Source organism: Schistocerca serialis, chromosome 3 (assembly GCF_023864345.2).
Source record: "Schistocerca serialis cubense isolate TAMUIC-IGC-003099 chromosome 3, iqSchSeri2.2, whole genome shotgun sequence".
NCBI classification, from domain to species: Eukaryota; Metazoa; Arthropoda; class Insecta; order Orthoptera; family Acrididae; genus Schistocerca; species Schistocerca serialis.
In genome coordinates this window covers 839610674-839626857 of record NC_064640.1, presented here as the reverse complement: position 1 = coordinate 839626857, position 16184 = coordinate 839610674, and the positions used below count along the sequence as shown (strand labels likewise).

The 16184-nt window shown below is 38.2% G+C and overlaps 1 protein-coding gene across 4 annotated transcripts in view; it reads left to right on the top strand.

Annotated features, from left to right (window-relative positions):
• LOC126470897 (cullin-5) overlaps positions 1 to 16184 on the top strand; it is a 242068-nt gene that overhangs the window by 135197 nt on the left and 90687 nt on the right. For all 4 annotated transcript variants that reach the window (XM_050098924.1, XM_050098923.1, XM_050098922.1 and 1 more), the window contains exon 9: positions 7012 to 7146. In XM_050098924.1, the coding sequence (XP_049954881.1) occupies positions 7012 to 7146 (135 nt within the window). The remainder of the gene's footprint in view (positions 1 to 7011; positions 7147 to 16184) is intronic.

Sequence of the window (16184 nt, the reverse complement as noted above, 5' to 3'; positions counted from 1 at the left end):
TTTCCTCAGGAAGCTATAATGCACTTTCAAATCTTTCAGTTTACTACCGTTCATATAATGTGTTCTTCTCACGATGTATGGCTGCCACTACAGCGGCCCTCATGTAATTTTCTCTTATTCTATATTACGTAGTAACTGGATTGTAGACCAGGTCTCGTAATTTTCTTAAAAGCCATTACTGATTGTTCTTGATGTTTTGACTTATATATGTTCTATGGGCTTCACTAATATGGTAATACAACTTTTATATTCTGGCTGTATAGACCACTGCATGTAACTCACGGCGGAAGCGCCACCTGTCTTTTTGATGTATGTATCTACGTTATTGTTCCTATACCTCCCACAATGTCATAACGGGAGTGTTAAATGCTTGCCATTTTATTTATCATCACTCTATTTAAGAACGCATTTAATATTGATGTTTCAAATGTTACTTCAGTACGCCTTTCGGCACATAGTTCACGACATGAGCGCCACCTGCCCTGGCCGCTGTGCTACTACGCTGGCCGATTTTACTCAGTCGCTTAGGCGCTCTGCAACTTCTATGTACCTATTTTATTTGTCTGACAAACCCTGTTTTCAGGGCTATATTTTATATGATTAATGTAACTATGCAGATGTTTGCCTAAACGATAAGGACATATCACTTCATGTTGTTATAATACTGTAAGTACCAAGAACCTTTCTCACATCTTGTAATACAATAGTTTCCTAATATATGTTAAACTTCATTCTTGACTCATGTTTCATACCTTAATATATATTACGATGTTCATTGTCCTCAGGCCGTCTTCTGAAGAAGATAGATTTATATCTATTGAAACCTAGGTAAAGATTACTTTATCCTTTGCAACTGGTCGGCTGCTCTTAGTCTGATTTATATACTTTGAAATAATACTGAAATAGAAATAAGGTGCTTCAGCCTCTGAAGAATCTTGTCTAGACATACAAAGTGATAAGAAGAATACAAATATCACAAATTGCATACACTTCTTGTTGTGATAATTGAGATTCATCATGGAAAATAAACATTTTCAAACAATAAATAGCTTTCACAATCTACCTTGCACCATAGGCGCTGGAGTGCAGAAAGTTGCTCCACGAAATGGTGCTGCGACAAGAGAGAATATAGTCTCTTCTAACTATTCAATATAATCCTTATTAGGCTTGTGAATTATATCAAATAAAATTGAACATCTGAGACATATGGACCAAAGTGTTTTTTGACCTTTCTTTGTTATATTCCACTTCAGAATTTATTGACGCAGATTGCAAATGAAGCAGTTTTAATTCTTTTCATGAATCAAATAAGTGAACCTGCATTTTTACAGAAAATGATTTCTTCAAAAACTCTTTTAAAGCATTCAGATCTGCTGCCTGCAATATAAATATGAGAGATCTCTTTCTGATAAGTTTTTAATCAAAATACGTGCACCTCTAAAACTGCCCGTGTTTAATGCTGTAGAATCAAAACTAATGCTCTAATAGAGAACAGAAAACCCTATTCAGCTAGTTTTTAATACACATTTCAATGCAGAGCTTCTAACTTTGTGTAGATGTGTTGTCTGCTCTTTCTGACATGTCCTAAAGAACAGATACCGTTATGATCCTGCAGCCACTATCAGTCAAGACATGGAGGAATTAAAAAGAATAGCTACAAGTGGGCATTGATTTACATCAGTGGGACAAGTTGAAAATTCGTGCCGCAGTGGATTTTAAGGATTTTGAACCCGGATCTTCTGCTTATTAGGCAGTTGCGCACTGTGTCTGGTTGGTGTAATGGCCAGCACAGCTTCCTAGTAAGCAGGAGACCCTTGTTTGAAATCTGGCCCGGCGCAAATTTTCATCTTACCCATTGATATAAATCAATGTCCACTGGCAGCCAATGTCTTTCATTCCTTTGTGTCTTCTAACTTTGACATGCAGTTTCTCAGCTGCTGTGTCCAAATTTGTACTTTTTCAATAAATCATCACTTCCTGCAGAGCTAATACTACACTTCAGTGCAGAATTAACTTACACATTTGCAAACAGTAAAAGAAAACAATATGTTTGTTCAACAGATTGAAGTTTATTTCTATTTATTTCATTAAAGTAATAATTGAGGTAATTAATTATCTCTCCTAAATAAAATGAAAGTGGGTATGTTGCACTTGCTTTGGCTGTTAGGTTTCCTCCAAAGTGAAAGATATTGGGGCTGGTGGAGGTGGTTCGTAAAGAGGCATGGCTCAGCTGGCTCTGTCATCTCTGTGCCTGCCTTTGGGTCACTGAATTGTTATGTCACCTGACCAGTGTTGGGCAACACATGCAGTTAAGGAAAATGAAATAAGCAATGGACCTGCCTTGGATAAATAATGAATTTCTTGTGCATAAGTAATATTCAGCAGTGTTGTCTGATTTTGGAAGGCCAAGGATTACCCCTTCCACCAAACTATCACATAGCTCATTTTTCCATGAAATGGGGTAGGTAGTCTAAAACAATATCAAAAATTTTGAAGTTCCATGTAAGAACCACCCTAATGGAACAGATTATTATTCTGACAGAAAAACAATATCCCAGGAATGCACAAAAAGACTTAATACTGTGCTCAGTCAAATTTCTGTCCTTTATCTATGATTTACCAGTGAAATTGGCTCACCATCAATTTTGTTTTCAGATGATACTTGTACGTAAGTTGGAAATCAGGATTCAGAAAAAATTCCTGAATTGTAGGTTAGTTCATAACAGTTACGAAACTTGATTTCGGCAGCACGGGTTGAATCTGAACCTGTCTAAAATTTGCAAGGTGCAGTTCCAAACCACACAGTCAAAATACAACCAGATTAAGGTGATTCACAAAAACCAAGACATACAAGAAATTGGCTGTGTCAGATTATTAGGATTGAATATAAACTGAAATTTGAGCTGGTGGCACATGCACCAGGTATATAGAAGTTGATTTGAATTACATATCACACACACACACACACACACACACACACACACACACACACACACACACACACACACACTCTGTAGTTGGTATCAGTTTTAACTATTTTATTTGTTATTAACCAATGTTACATTTAAGAAAAATTTTTTGTTCCACATTCGTAGCAGTTCCTAGATGTAACAATTTATGAGAAAATCATTTAATCTTATCTCCCACATTTGTGGAACCCCAAGGTGGGTGTCATTGGTAAATTGATTGTATAGGGTGTTTCAAGATTAATATAAGAGGTTTTTAACAGTTTGTCACATTTATTGCATTGAGTATTGTGTCAGCTACTGTGGGAGTCAGCACTGACACAAACAAGGAAGGAGAGAATTTGTGGTGGTCGGTAGCAAGAATCCAAATGATCTGTACAGTAAACATTAGGATTACTATAACACTTTATTTCTAAAAAGAAAACAACCATTACTTGTTGTGCCTCCTATGTGCTAGTACTTTGACAATCAATCACTACTTGCAGTACACAGACTAAGTAACATCTTCCTATTACTCAGCACTGATGCTCTCTCAAAGTCAGTGGCCGAACTGGGCTGACCAGTGATGAGTGGCTGGTTGAGTCAGGGGGCACTGAACTCTGTCTTCTAGGAGATGTTGCGCTGCCCACTCTTTCCATTTGCACACGGTCAACACCTTCTTGATGTCGTTTCACGGCACTGCCCGGGTCGGTGTGCAGTCAATGCATTACTGCTGCACATTAAGCTTACAATTACAAAAAAGACAGAAAACGAAAGAGAAATTCTGTTTTGTGTGTCTACATTTGCACAAAGGGAAGAGCATTCAATGACCAAGAGTGACTGAAGAATGTGTTTAATGAGTGAGTCTTTCACGTGTAACCCCAATAAATCATTTCGGAAAGTTAGTTGTGAGTTAGCAGTTCCAGTGAGGTCTGTGTGGAGAATTTAAAGGAGACATTTACAACTACAGCCATATTGTTTGCAGTTTGTACCAGTTCTAAAGCCTGCAGACTACAGTTTGTGCCTACTTTGCAAATGAAATGTTGCTGGAAATTTTGTGGATTGTGGCTTCAGTGCTGAATCGACATTTCACCTAAGTGGAAATGTGAACACACACAGTGTGCATGTCTTGGGGTCAGCAAATCCCCACGAGATGCTACAGTTGCAATGAGACACTCTTAAATTGAATGATTTTTGTGCCATATCCCGTTAGAAGCTTTATGGGCCTTTCTTTTTCAGTTTATTATGATATTGTTCATCAATTACAACATATCCGACACACATTTAAACAAAAAATACACATGTGCCAGTATTTACATATACAAATGTCAAATGGCCCAGACTGCACACGAATGTTAGAAGATTCAGTCCAGTGGAGTGCCTAATTGGATGCTTTGTGTAGACTCTTGATTCTACCAGGGAAGTTTCTGCTGCTGTACATCACCATAGTCATATTTACAATACTGTCAATGAAAAAGCCCCACTTCTCCCTGTTGTATTTGCACATACCTTCTTCAGTCCAGTATCTGTTAAGCTGTACCTACACTGTTCTTGAATGATGAAAGTCTGGAACTTTAACTGTGGGGTTTCCTGTTGTTGTTGTTGTTGTTGTTGTTGTTGTTGTTGTCAACTGTAACTGATGTTTTTATCTTGATGCACTAGAACTACAGTTCTTTCTTCAATTGGCAGAAGTTTAACCACGGAACTTTGTTTTGCTGCAAGATGGAGCACCACCTCACTGGCATAATTTAGTATGTTATTGATCAAACAATGACATACCCAACCGCTGGATTTGCCGCTAGGCACCAGATGACAGGCTTATTTTACATAACCACCACATTCACACACAATTTGAAGCCATGCAATTTTTACATTTGGGGGCTCATAAAGGATCATATGTATGTGCTTCTGCTACCAGATGATCTGCCTGACTTAGAAACAGCATTGTTGCAACAATTAAGGGCTGTGAATTTGACTAAATACTTAAGAATTACAATTACGAGCAACTTAAATTGGAAAGAAAACATAGATAATATTGTGGGGAAGGCGAAACAAAGACTGAGCTTTGTTGGCAGAACACTTAGAAGATGCGACAAACCCACTAAAGAGACAGCCTACATTACACTTTTCCATCCTCTGCTGGAATATTGCTGCGCAGTGTGGGATCCTTACCAGGTAGGATTGACGGAGGATATCAAAAAAGTGCAAAGATGGGCAGCCCATTTCGTGTTATTGCACAATAGGGGTGAGAGTGTCACTGATATGATACGCAAGTTGGGGTGACAGTCACTGAAACGAAGGCAGTTTTCTTTGCACCGAGATCTCTTTACGAAATTTCAATCACCAACTTCCTCTTCCGAATGCGAAAATATTTTGACACCCGCCTATGTAGGGAGAAATGATCATCATAATAAAATAAGAGAAACCAGAGCTCAAACAGAAAGATTTAGGTGTTCCTTTTTCCCACGCGCCATTCGAGAGTGGAGTGGTATGGTAGAGTAGTAGTATGAAAATGGTTCGGTGAATCCTCTGTCAGGCACGTAAGAGTGAATTGCAGAGTAACCATGTAGATGTAGGTTATGTGACACACACCTTGATGGTGCTCACATTGAAGCCTTGTAAGAAAAAACTAGTTAATCTTTCATTTGATGTATTATTTATAATTGTAAGTTGACTGCAATAAATGCTGCAAAGCATTAAAACCTGTATATTCATTTTGAAACACCCTGTGTTAAAAGTGTCACGGTAGTGGAGTCTTGGGGCAAAGCAGGTGCTACTTAAACTTGCTCGGCAATTTTTTTCCTCAATTGGGCTACTTAAAAGGTTTTATTCTTGTGTTGAAGGCAGTTGGCAGTGTCCTTTTTCCTGATGATGAGTCCATTGTGTATCACATGTATAGAGACCCAGGATTGTCCACTCTCCAACTTTCAGTACAGTTACTCTCATGCATAATAAATGATCTTGAACTGCAAAAGTGCCATGTGTCCACTTAAAACTGGAAAGTTGAGGTGTGACAGGAGTTGATGAAAGAACAGACTTTCACTACCTGTATGTAGCAGTGTTGGAGGAACATAGGCCTATCAAATAAGGAGAGGTGGAACAGAGCCTGCTTACACAGTGAGTATGTGATTAGAAGGGAATAGGGTGGAGTGAAGAGGAGGGGGAGAGTTTGCAAGAAATGGTATCCAAGGAATAAAATAAAAAAGAAGTAAATAGTAAAAGCAGGAACAGCAAGAATTGTTGAGGGCCAGGTCTGATGAGAGATACAAAGAAAAACCGATGGGTATCAGAGCAGTTTAATTGGAAATGGGGATAGAATTGAGCAGAGGTTGATGCAGGGCAGGAACTGTTAAAAGCATGGATGGGACTGCTGAATTTGTTGGAGGAACAGTCCCCTTCTGTGCTGATGTTGGGTGTGAGGACTCCAATTGCATGCAATTTCATCATAAATACAAAGTAATGTCATATTCACTTTTTATCAGCATATCTTGGATAACAAAAACGATGACACAGATGTAGTCATTAACATTTGAATGAAAGAGACTGTATATCTTCCCCACTCCATTGTGTAAATGCAATTGTTTGCTGAAGTGTTATACTTTGTGTTATTTAGTTATGACCAGAATCTAATTCAGTTTCCTTTATTTGTGGATTCTTACATCATATGGTAGAATAACTACGTATTTAAGGTTGAAAAAGTAAAACTGTGTTTTTGTTTTACCAATATTTGTTCCTATCAGATCGGTTTTTGGCTTGTTGAGCCATCATCATTTGTTTCCTGACAATGGCCCACTAAATGTAAAATCAGTTCAAAATAAAGAGGTAGTAGTAGTAGAACAAAAATGCTGTTTGTTTGTTCTTCAGCCTTAAATAGTTTACATTAATAAACAGCCACTGAGCTTGGTGACACATTTTACTTACACCTGTGAGTAGCTTCTACCTTATTTGATGCTACCACAGGGATTGCTTGCTTAATTTAGAAATACAGAATCAGAGTGACATTTCTTGTTTGAGTGTACTACTACTACTACTACTGGTTCAGTGAATGTATTTTTTATCAATGTAGAGTGCAGGCCTCAAGTCCCAGCCAGAATCAAAGTGTCCTGAACTTCTAGCAAATTATTGTGACATGTTATTGAGGAAAACACCTTTGAGCAAAAAGCTGACATCTGATGAGATCGAGAATAAGCTGCGGGATGTGGTAAGATATAATAAATTTCTCATTACTTAATGCTTAGTTCTGGTATGAAATATGAAGTAAGTCTTTCTAGTGATGAAGCATTCTAAACGTGTAATTCCTGCACACACAAGCTGTAACACTACAGAACAATTTTCCACAACTTAGATTTTCAAAATTTTTAAGGGTGGTCCCAAACTTATTTTCACACAGAAACCTTCTCACAAGTATTGGTATAAGTACTGTCCTGCAGAGGCAGTTTAATGTAACAAGAAATAAAAATTAAAATGTTAGTATTGAAACTGGTTTGGGTTATTTTCAATTTCTGCAGACACTCGGCAATTTGAACCATACAATGTGGGTTACTTCATTAGTTTTTTTTATTAATTAGTTGACTGTGTATTCTATTAATTGTGTCTACAATAATTATTTATATTGTCAGAGGTGCCAGGTGGTTCACAAACAATATGTTTTCACTAGGCTTGTGCATTTAACTAAATCAAAGTTAACACACACACACACACACACACACACACACACACACACACACACACACACAAACTGGTCTGTAAGATATTTTATGCACCTTAAGATAGGCAACCCAACTTCCATCTTGTGCACCTGATGTGGATGATCTTAAAATGCATGAAATATTTTCCAGACCAATTTTAATTTGCCTACCCTGTGTATTCACAAATTCTGGTGAGAGGTAGATTTTGCCAAAGAATTAAATGTGCTGACAGGCATTAAACTCATTTTCAGTAAGAAGTTATTTCTTAAGTCAGTTGGTGTGAACTGTGATATAAGAAAATACTGTGAACTTTAACAGTGAAGTGGATAAATAACAGTTTGTCTGTCAGAGCCTCTTAATCCTCAAACATGGTGATCAGAGTTGTTTGGCTACACAAATCACTCCTTCATGTGCTAGAGTAAGCGTGTAATAAGTTTTTATAGACTCTCACCACTACTCTCAGTTCTTCATGAGTTTGGAAATGCTTGCCAATGAGGATTGTATTTAGACGGAGGATGCTATAGTACTCATTAAGCACAAGCTGTGCAGCAGGTTGAGTTACTGCTGTCAGAAAGGTTTTCACGAAAAAAGTTTCTTCACGGTCAGGTAATATGTTGTTGTATGGACTGTCCTCCTCCTTTATAAGAAGTTTGTCAGAGAAACATACCTGTCAAGTAGCAGGGTACCACAATGTGAGAAATTGACACTGTTTATCTTTTGTGGCATGTGATGTGTATCATATTCTAGTGGCTGTTGCTTGCATTTTGGGGTTATATAGAATACATTAGTTTCCTTCTGTGTGTCAATGCAACGTAATACTTTGTCAGTATTATGAAAAGAATAGGTGTAAAGACCCAGATAGGTGCAACAAAATGACTGTCAGACAACTAAGCTTTTGGCCAAAAGGCCTCCTTCTGAAATATGACCCCCCCCCCCCCATACAGGGGTGAGATGGAGAGAGGGTGTGGCAACTAGGTTAATTGCAGTTGGGTGGTTAGAGGTGGGGGGGGGGGGGGGGGTACCTGAAAAGGGGAGATGTAGAAAGACTGTGATTGCATTGGTTGGGCTGTGTTGTGCTCGATTGGGAATTGGGAAAAGGATAGGTCGGTGGAAAGACAATGAGTAACAAAGGTTGAGGCCAGGAGGGTCATGGGAAAGTAGAATATATTGCAGGGAGAGTTCTCACTTGCACAGTTGAGAAAATCAGGTACTGGTAGAAGGGCACAGGCTGTGAAGCAATAATTAAAATGAAGAATGTTGTGTTGGGCCACGTGCTCAGCAACTGAATGGCCCAGCTGTTTCTTGGCTGCAGTTTGGTGGTGGCTATTCATGAGGACAGACAGCTTCTTGGTTGTTATGCTCACATAGAACACAGCACTGTGGTTGCAGCTTAACTTTAGATCACTTGAATGGTTTTACAGGTAGCCTGTCTTTGATGGGATAGGTGACACTAGTGACCCGACTGCAGTAGGTCCCGTACATTCCTCCTCCACCACCACCACCACCACCACCACCACCACCTACTCCAGTTCGGTGACTGGTGCCATACAAAAAAAAAAAAAAAAAAAAAAAAATAAAATAAAAGATGTAAGAGAAAGGACTATTGTATTGCAAATGGTCCTAACACTATTGGTTTCTTTACTTACACCATAAAAAAGAATTCTTCAGAGATAAGAAGTTAAGATTTAAAATAAAAATATTACAATAATTCATTCCTACTCCTTTCAAATGGATGGCTCCTGCACAACCCATCCAGCTTCTGCACAGTAGAGCATTGACTTTTACAAACGTGATTTACTGAAAGCTCTTGTGGACAGGTGGTGCAAATGAAAGGGGCTTTATGGGCTAAGCAAAGGTAGTTTTTGTTAGCTAATAATGAAGTGTGTTCACAGGCATTCTTTACAATTTCAATGTTTTGTGGATGGTTATAGTTACAGGGGAGTTTTGCTTGAAGTTCTTGCCTTACAGTAAGTTTTGGTCGACAAAGGCAATGGCAGAACAGTGCAGTATGTTGGGGAAGTGCGATCAGTGACTGGCGAGGTGGATGCATGGCCACTGAGAGTAGATGGTGCTTGACAAACTGCTCTCGCCTTACAAATTGTCAGAGACAAGCACTGTAACATTCTGTCTGGTTTCTGTGGGGGTTAGGGGAAATGTTTAAACAATAAAGATGGTGCCTCATTTAGCAAAAGCTCTCTCACATAGTTGTTCAGCGGTTACATTTTGAATGTTACTCCAAAAGTAAGAGAATGGAACTAGTACAGCTTTATCTACCTCTAGTTCTTTGTTGTTATGACATAGTGCAGTATGACTGAAGGTCTGCTAAACTAGACTTTGACAATCAATCAATATGACTAAGTGTATGTAAATGGTTACCTTTTGCATTTTTTAATTACTTTAACTTCAGTTACTTCCCAAAGAAATCTACACTCTAGTTGTCTCTCCCAAGAAATACTCTTTCCCTAATCTTTTAAGTAAAGAAAAAATTACTCAAAGCACAACAATAGTTGGATTACAGACTACATCTCACATTCTAGATACAATGTTTCTGACGTATGAATTAATAGTTCAGTGAAGAGGAATCCACTTTCGTTCACGTGCACAGTTGGGCATGGGTATGCAGTCCTACTGTCTCAGAAGAGATGCACTCCACCCATGGATACAGCTTTACTAGGAACACACTGCTATCTGTCTGCTATTAGATTAGATGTACTTTTGTTCAAATTAATCCATAGTGATGCGATCCTCCCAGATGCAGATTGTAGCAGAACAACAAGAATACACATCGATGTGGAATGAGTCACAAAAATTTAAAACTTTTTTTCATTTAAAGGGTAAAAGTACTAAATTGAAAAATCATTTGACAAGACTTATGTACTATAAAACTGATTCCATTCCATGCAGGGCACCTGGTACAGCAAGCAGTTATGAATTTCTTGAAATAAGACAGTCTTGATGGCAAATTGTTTTATCTATTTATTGCTAATGACACTTTTGCCCTTGTGGAGCATCTGCAGATTAACCTAGAGGTGTAAAATAATACTATCGGACATATGCTATGTGGTCAAAAGTATCCGGACACCCCCAAAAACAAACATTTTTCATATTATGTGCATTGTGCTGTCACCTACTGCTAGGTACTCCATACCAGTGACCTCAGTAGTCATGGGGACAGAATGAGGTGCTCCGTGGAACTCACGGACTTCGATCTTTGTCAGGTGATTGGGTGTACAGCCCAACCTCGTCCGTTGACTGACAGAGATCGCCGACAGTTGAAGAGAGCCATAATGTGTAATAGGCAGACATCTATCCAGACCATCACACAGGAATTCCAAACTGCATCAGGATCCACTGCAAGTCCTATTACAGTTAGGCGGGAGGTGACAAAACTTGTACTGCGTGGTCAAGCGGCTACTCATAAGCCACACATACCAAACGACGCCTCGCTTGGTGTATGGAGTATAAACATTGGACATAAGGAGTGTAAACATTGGGCGATTGAACAGTGGAAAATTATTGTGTAGAGTGACGAATCATGGTACACAATGTGGCGATCTGACGGCAGGATACAGTTATGGCGAATGCCAGGTGAGCGTCATCTGCCAGCTTGTGTAGTGCCAACAGTAAAATTCGGAGGTGGTGGTGTTATGCTGTGGTTGTGTTTTTCATGGAGGGGGCTTGCACCCCTTGTTATTTTGCGTGGCGCTGTCACAGCACAGGCCAACATTGATGTTTTAAGCACCTTCTTACTTCCTCCTGTTGAAGAGCAATTCGGGGATGACGATTGCATCTTTCAACATGATCGAGCACCTGTTCATAATGCGTGGCCTGTGGCGGAATGGTTACACAACAGTAACATCCTTGTAATGGACTGGTCTGCACAGTGTCTTGACCTGAAGCCTATAGAAAAACTTTGGGATGTTTTGGAACGCCGACTTCGTGCCAGGCCTCACCGACTGACATCGATACCTTTCCTCAGTGCAGCTCTCCGTGAAGAATGGGCTACTATTCCCCAAGAAATCTTCCAGCACCTGACTGAACGTATGCCTGTGAGATTGGAAGCTGTCATAAAGGCAAAGGGTGGACCAACCCCATATTGAATTCCAGCATTACCGATGGAGGGCACTACGAACGTGTAAGTCATTTTCAGCCAGATGTCTGGATACTTTTGATCACATAGTGTAGGTGCATTAAGAATGGGGGATGGGAGTAGTATGAGACAAAGTTCCAGGCTGTGTAACCGTCTCTGCAACATATGATATTAAGATAAAAATTATAAGGAAACATCATCATATCATCGTAAGGCAAATAAAAACATAAGGGACCTGAAACTTTGAATAAAATGCCAAGTATAACTACAATATCTGTTGCAAAGAGGAATCGTGGCAAACCAAGAAAAATATTTAAAAGAGCTTACACAATATGGAGCCAACTGCATTTCCCCATACACAGCATGGAATGTTACGTACAGCGGATGAAATGTAAATATAATGCGATTGAGAACACAAGATATAGCAGACCTTGCAGCCGGCCATGCAAACACAGAGCCATAAAGACGAGTTCTGCAACTGTAGTAACAGACATTAAGGGTAGATTATGTTGGATACACTTTCTTACGAAAAGAGGTCGTACAACTAAATTACATATGCGGAAAACATTAATGAAGACTTCTGTTAATATACAATTGGACGAATGGTGCCTCCATTGGAGTTTACTACTTGTATACATTTGTGAATATTTGAACAGGTGCAAGGATTAGCACTCCAGTAAAGACTTCGTGAACTGTAGTAAGGATTTCCAGTGAAATTGTGCGATTTTATAAAGAGAAAGACGAACTCAATCTTTTATCATACAAAGCCTATTCTACTGCTGTAAAGTTATTAACCTGTGATCTTTTAGATAATTTACCGAAAATTCTTAATTATATTTTACAAGACTGTAGCCAATCGATCACTCAAACACATGGTCAGAAGTTGCATAAGCTAAAACAATCTGGGTACCACCCCACTAAGAAGCAATATGCCATTACAGCAGAAGATTTTCCCTTTGCCGAGCGGGTGGTGAACCTAACTGAAACAGAGTTCAGTATGCAAGAAATGGAGCTATTGAATAAAGCTTTAAAGTATTGCAATCATCTGAGGCTAATGAAAAGGACACTACATCCTTAGTTGCAGATTTGAAAATCGCTCTTGATGCCACCCCATGTGGTAAGGCCAACAAGGTAAAAGTAAAGCGTAGACCAAGTGAATCAACCCAAAAGGCTAGTCAGACTGGACCTAAAAATAAAGAATATCTTGTACTTACGTAATACCATGAATGATAAGCTAAGATTGGATGATGCAATGTTAATTTGTGCTGATAAGGGTAATACTTCAGTTGTTCTTCATAAGGAAGACTACTTAGCTAAAACACTGTCCTTTTTTGAAGACAATAACATTCAATAAATAGATGTTGACATGACTGAGTCATATGCTTAAGAGTTAAAAACTTGTCTCGAGGCCTTTCCTAATATTGTAGGCCCTAATATTGTAGGCCCTAATATTGTAGGCCCTAATATTGTAGGCCCTAATATTGTAGGCCCTAATATTGTAGGCCCTAATATTGTAGGCCCTAATATTGTAGGCCCTAATGTTGTTGCAGAGATGAAAGTGACGAACCATAAAGCCCCTACGCTATGTGTGCAAGTGAAGACTCGTAAATCAGCCTGTCCAATTCTCCCAATTTCCAATGGGATAGGGAACACAGGAGATCCGATATTTACTACATTTGTTGAAACAAAATCGGATTTTTGAAGAAAATTTTGCAATTCATAACAGGGAAGAGGTGGTGAATTTATTGTGTGACAAATCCAACTATGTTCTGGTGTCTTTAGATATTAAAAATCTATATACAGATATCCCCGTTAATGAGACTATTATCCTTATTGAAAACAGTGTCCGTAGACAGCATCAACTCACTGTAGATAAGGTCACTGAAACGATGTCACTACTGAAATAAATCACTTCATATAATTATTTTTCATTTAATAATCAGTTTTATAAGCAACACAAGGGTCTAGTCATGGGTAGTGCTCTAGCAGGTTGCATTGCAATTGTTTTTGTTAATCATTTAGAATGTGGTTGTTTTAGAAATCACACAGACAGATCCAAGCAGATCCATTTCTGTAGGCAATATGTTGATGACATTTTAACTATTTTTGATGGTATTGTGGAAGATGTCCTGGGACTAGGTGGAGATTTTAATTCGCTACTCCCTTGGATGCCCCTCACATACAAGCTAATGGGTGCCAACGAGATTCTCAGTTATTTAGATCTACAATTATAACTAGAAGTAGATTGTGCCAAATTTGACATCTTTCGAAAACAAACAACAAACGATTCCACTATTCGTTCCTGTTCTTGTCATTCATATCATCGTGAGATGAGCTTTTTCATATCAGTGATTTACCTTATCGCAGATCTTCCCCTAAGTCAGTCTTCCATTGAGAAAGGATTACCTAACCTTATATATGTTAAAATGGGCAACGAATAGATGATCTTTATCAACAAAAAACTAGTCCTGATGTATCTAAATTACCACTAGGTCTGTTACCCACTAATGCTAGACGTATCAAAACCCCTTTTGTAGGCACGCTGTCATATGACCTTGCAAAGCTGGGACATCACCTTCTTGTCAACAAATAAAATACATATTGGATTCATCCATAATTAACTACCTACCGAAGATGAGTATGTGGTTTCTACAAAAGACAAGTATGTGGATTTATGGGTGTATAGAATTGAGGGTGTCAACTGTGAAGCTTCATATGTGGGTCAGACTGGTAGGAAATTTCAAACAAGATTTAGTGAACATTTACTTAACTTAAAAAAAAAAAAGACAGATTAAACAACATTCGGCTTTTGCTGAACACTTCAAATCTAGTGGTCACCAGACCCAATGTTGAAAGGGGAAAATCTAAATCTTCTAGAGGAAATGGAAATGTTAATGTTTAGGCATTCCGGTGCAGAGAATAATAGATTATTGAATGATCAATTGGTTAGTAGAAACCAGTTTTATTATGGTACCCACTATACTAAGACATCAGTAGTTCTTTATTGTGAATGTGATGCTACTTTAGTCATTCCTTTATCTTCTAACTATTTTTTTGTGTGTTCTGACATATGTTTTACTTTCATTTTAAATGTTATTGTTTCTGCTTATTTTATCATTATAATTGCACTAATTTAATTTTAATAATTTTACTGTTTACCTAATTTATTGTTTCCTACACACATAATTTAGCGATGCAACCTGTTTTGTTAAATATGTTGGTTAACCAATGCCATCTACCCTTAATGTCTCTTACTGTGTAATATTGTATTTATGGCTCTGTTTGTGTGGCTGGCTGTGAGGTCTGTGACTTACCTTGTGTCCTCAATTGCATTATCTTTACATTTTGTCTGCTGTATGCAATGCTCTATGCTGTGTATGCCGGAATGCTGTTGGCTCCATATTATGTAAGCTCTTTTCAGTATTTTATTTGGTTTGCTTTAGTTCCTCCTTCCAGCAGATATTGTTGTTCCACTTCCATTTTATTCCCAGTTTCAGGTCCTTATGTTTTTATTTGCCTTATGATGATAGGACAATGTTTCTGTGTAATTTTTAATCTTATTGTCTTATGCTGGCATTAAAGGGTGGATGTTGGCTCATCACATTACTTTTTATGTAAGCTCAGTTAATGTTAGTTGTAGAGTTAGCTACACAGCCTGGAACTTTGCCTTATACCACCACCACCACCACCACCACCACCACCACCACCACCCTCACTCCTCTCGTTTTTAATTTAACTGATTATTATTGGTACTAAAACTTTCAATGGTTGCTGGCAAGTAATTGAAAATGTGTGTCCATGAGTAATGGCTATGTTGTTGGATTAAAGTAAGTGTCTTAAGATATTTGTGGAGATTATTCTTATTCTTATTTCTAGTTCTGGTTCATGAACTGAGCCATTGCCATTAGTTTCAAAAATAGATATTTTTACTGACAAATTTCATTAAGGAATAACTATATTGGGAAGCAGAATTTAATAGTCCTAGTTCCCTAAACATGCCTGTGCAGAATATTATTGAGCACACACCACAAATACACTGTTCGACATGGATTCTGTTTCTGATATTAAAGTGTGTGCTTCTAAACCAGTTTACCATGGGGAATTTAAATATGTAAACAAAATATCGTCATCAGGGATACTATGTGTCAATCTTAACGAGTGGGTGTTTTGGCTGACAAGTAACCGCCTCTATCATATTTCTGAGCACAGCTGAACTTACAAGTTCCTGTGTTTAAACTGATTTAGCCTGTTGCTGAAGGTAAATTGATTGCTTGTTTTTACATATCAGCGTTTCTGTAGTTCTCTAGTATTAATGTAGTACAGGTGTATTAGTGTAGAGATATTTTAAAATTTTCAGAAATGCCATGTCGTCGTGGATGTCAATCTGCTATATCTGTGGGAAGTTCACATTTGTCAGATATAGGAAGAAAATTTCAACAGTCATAAAGAAAACGTATAAAT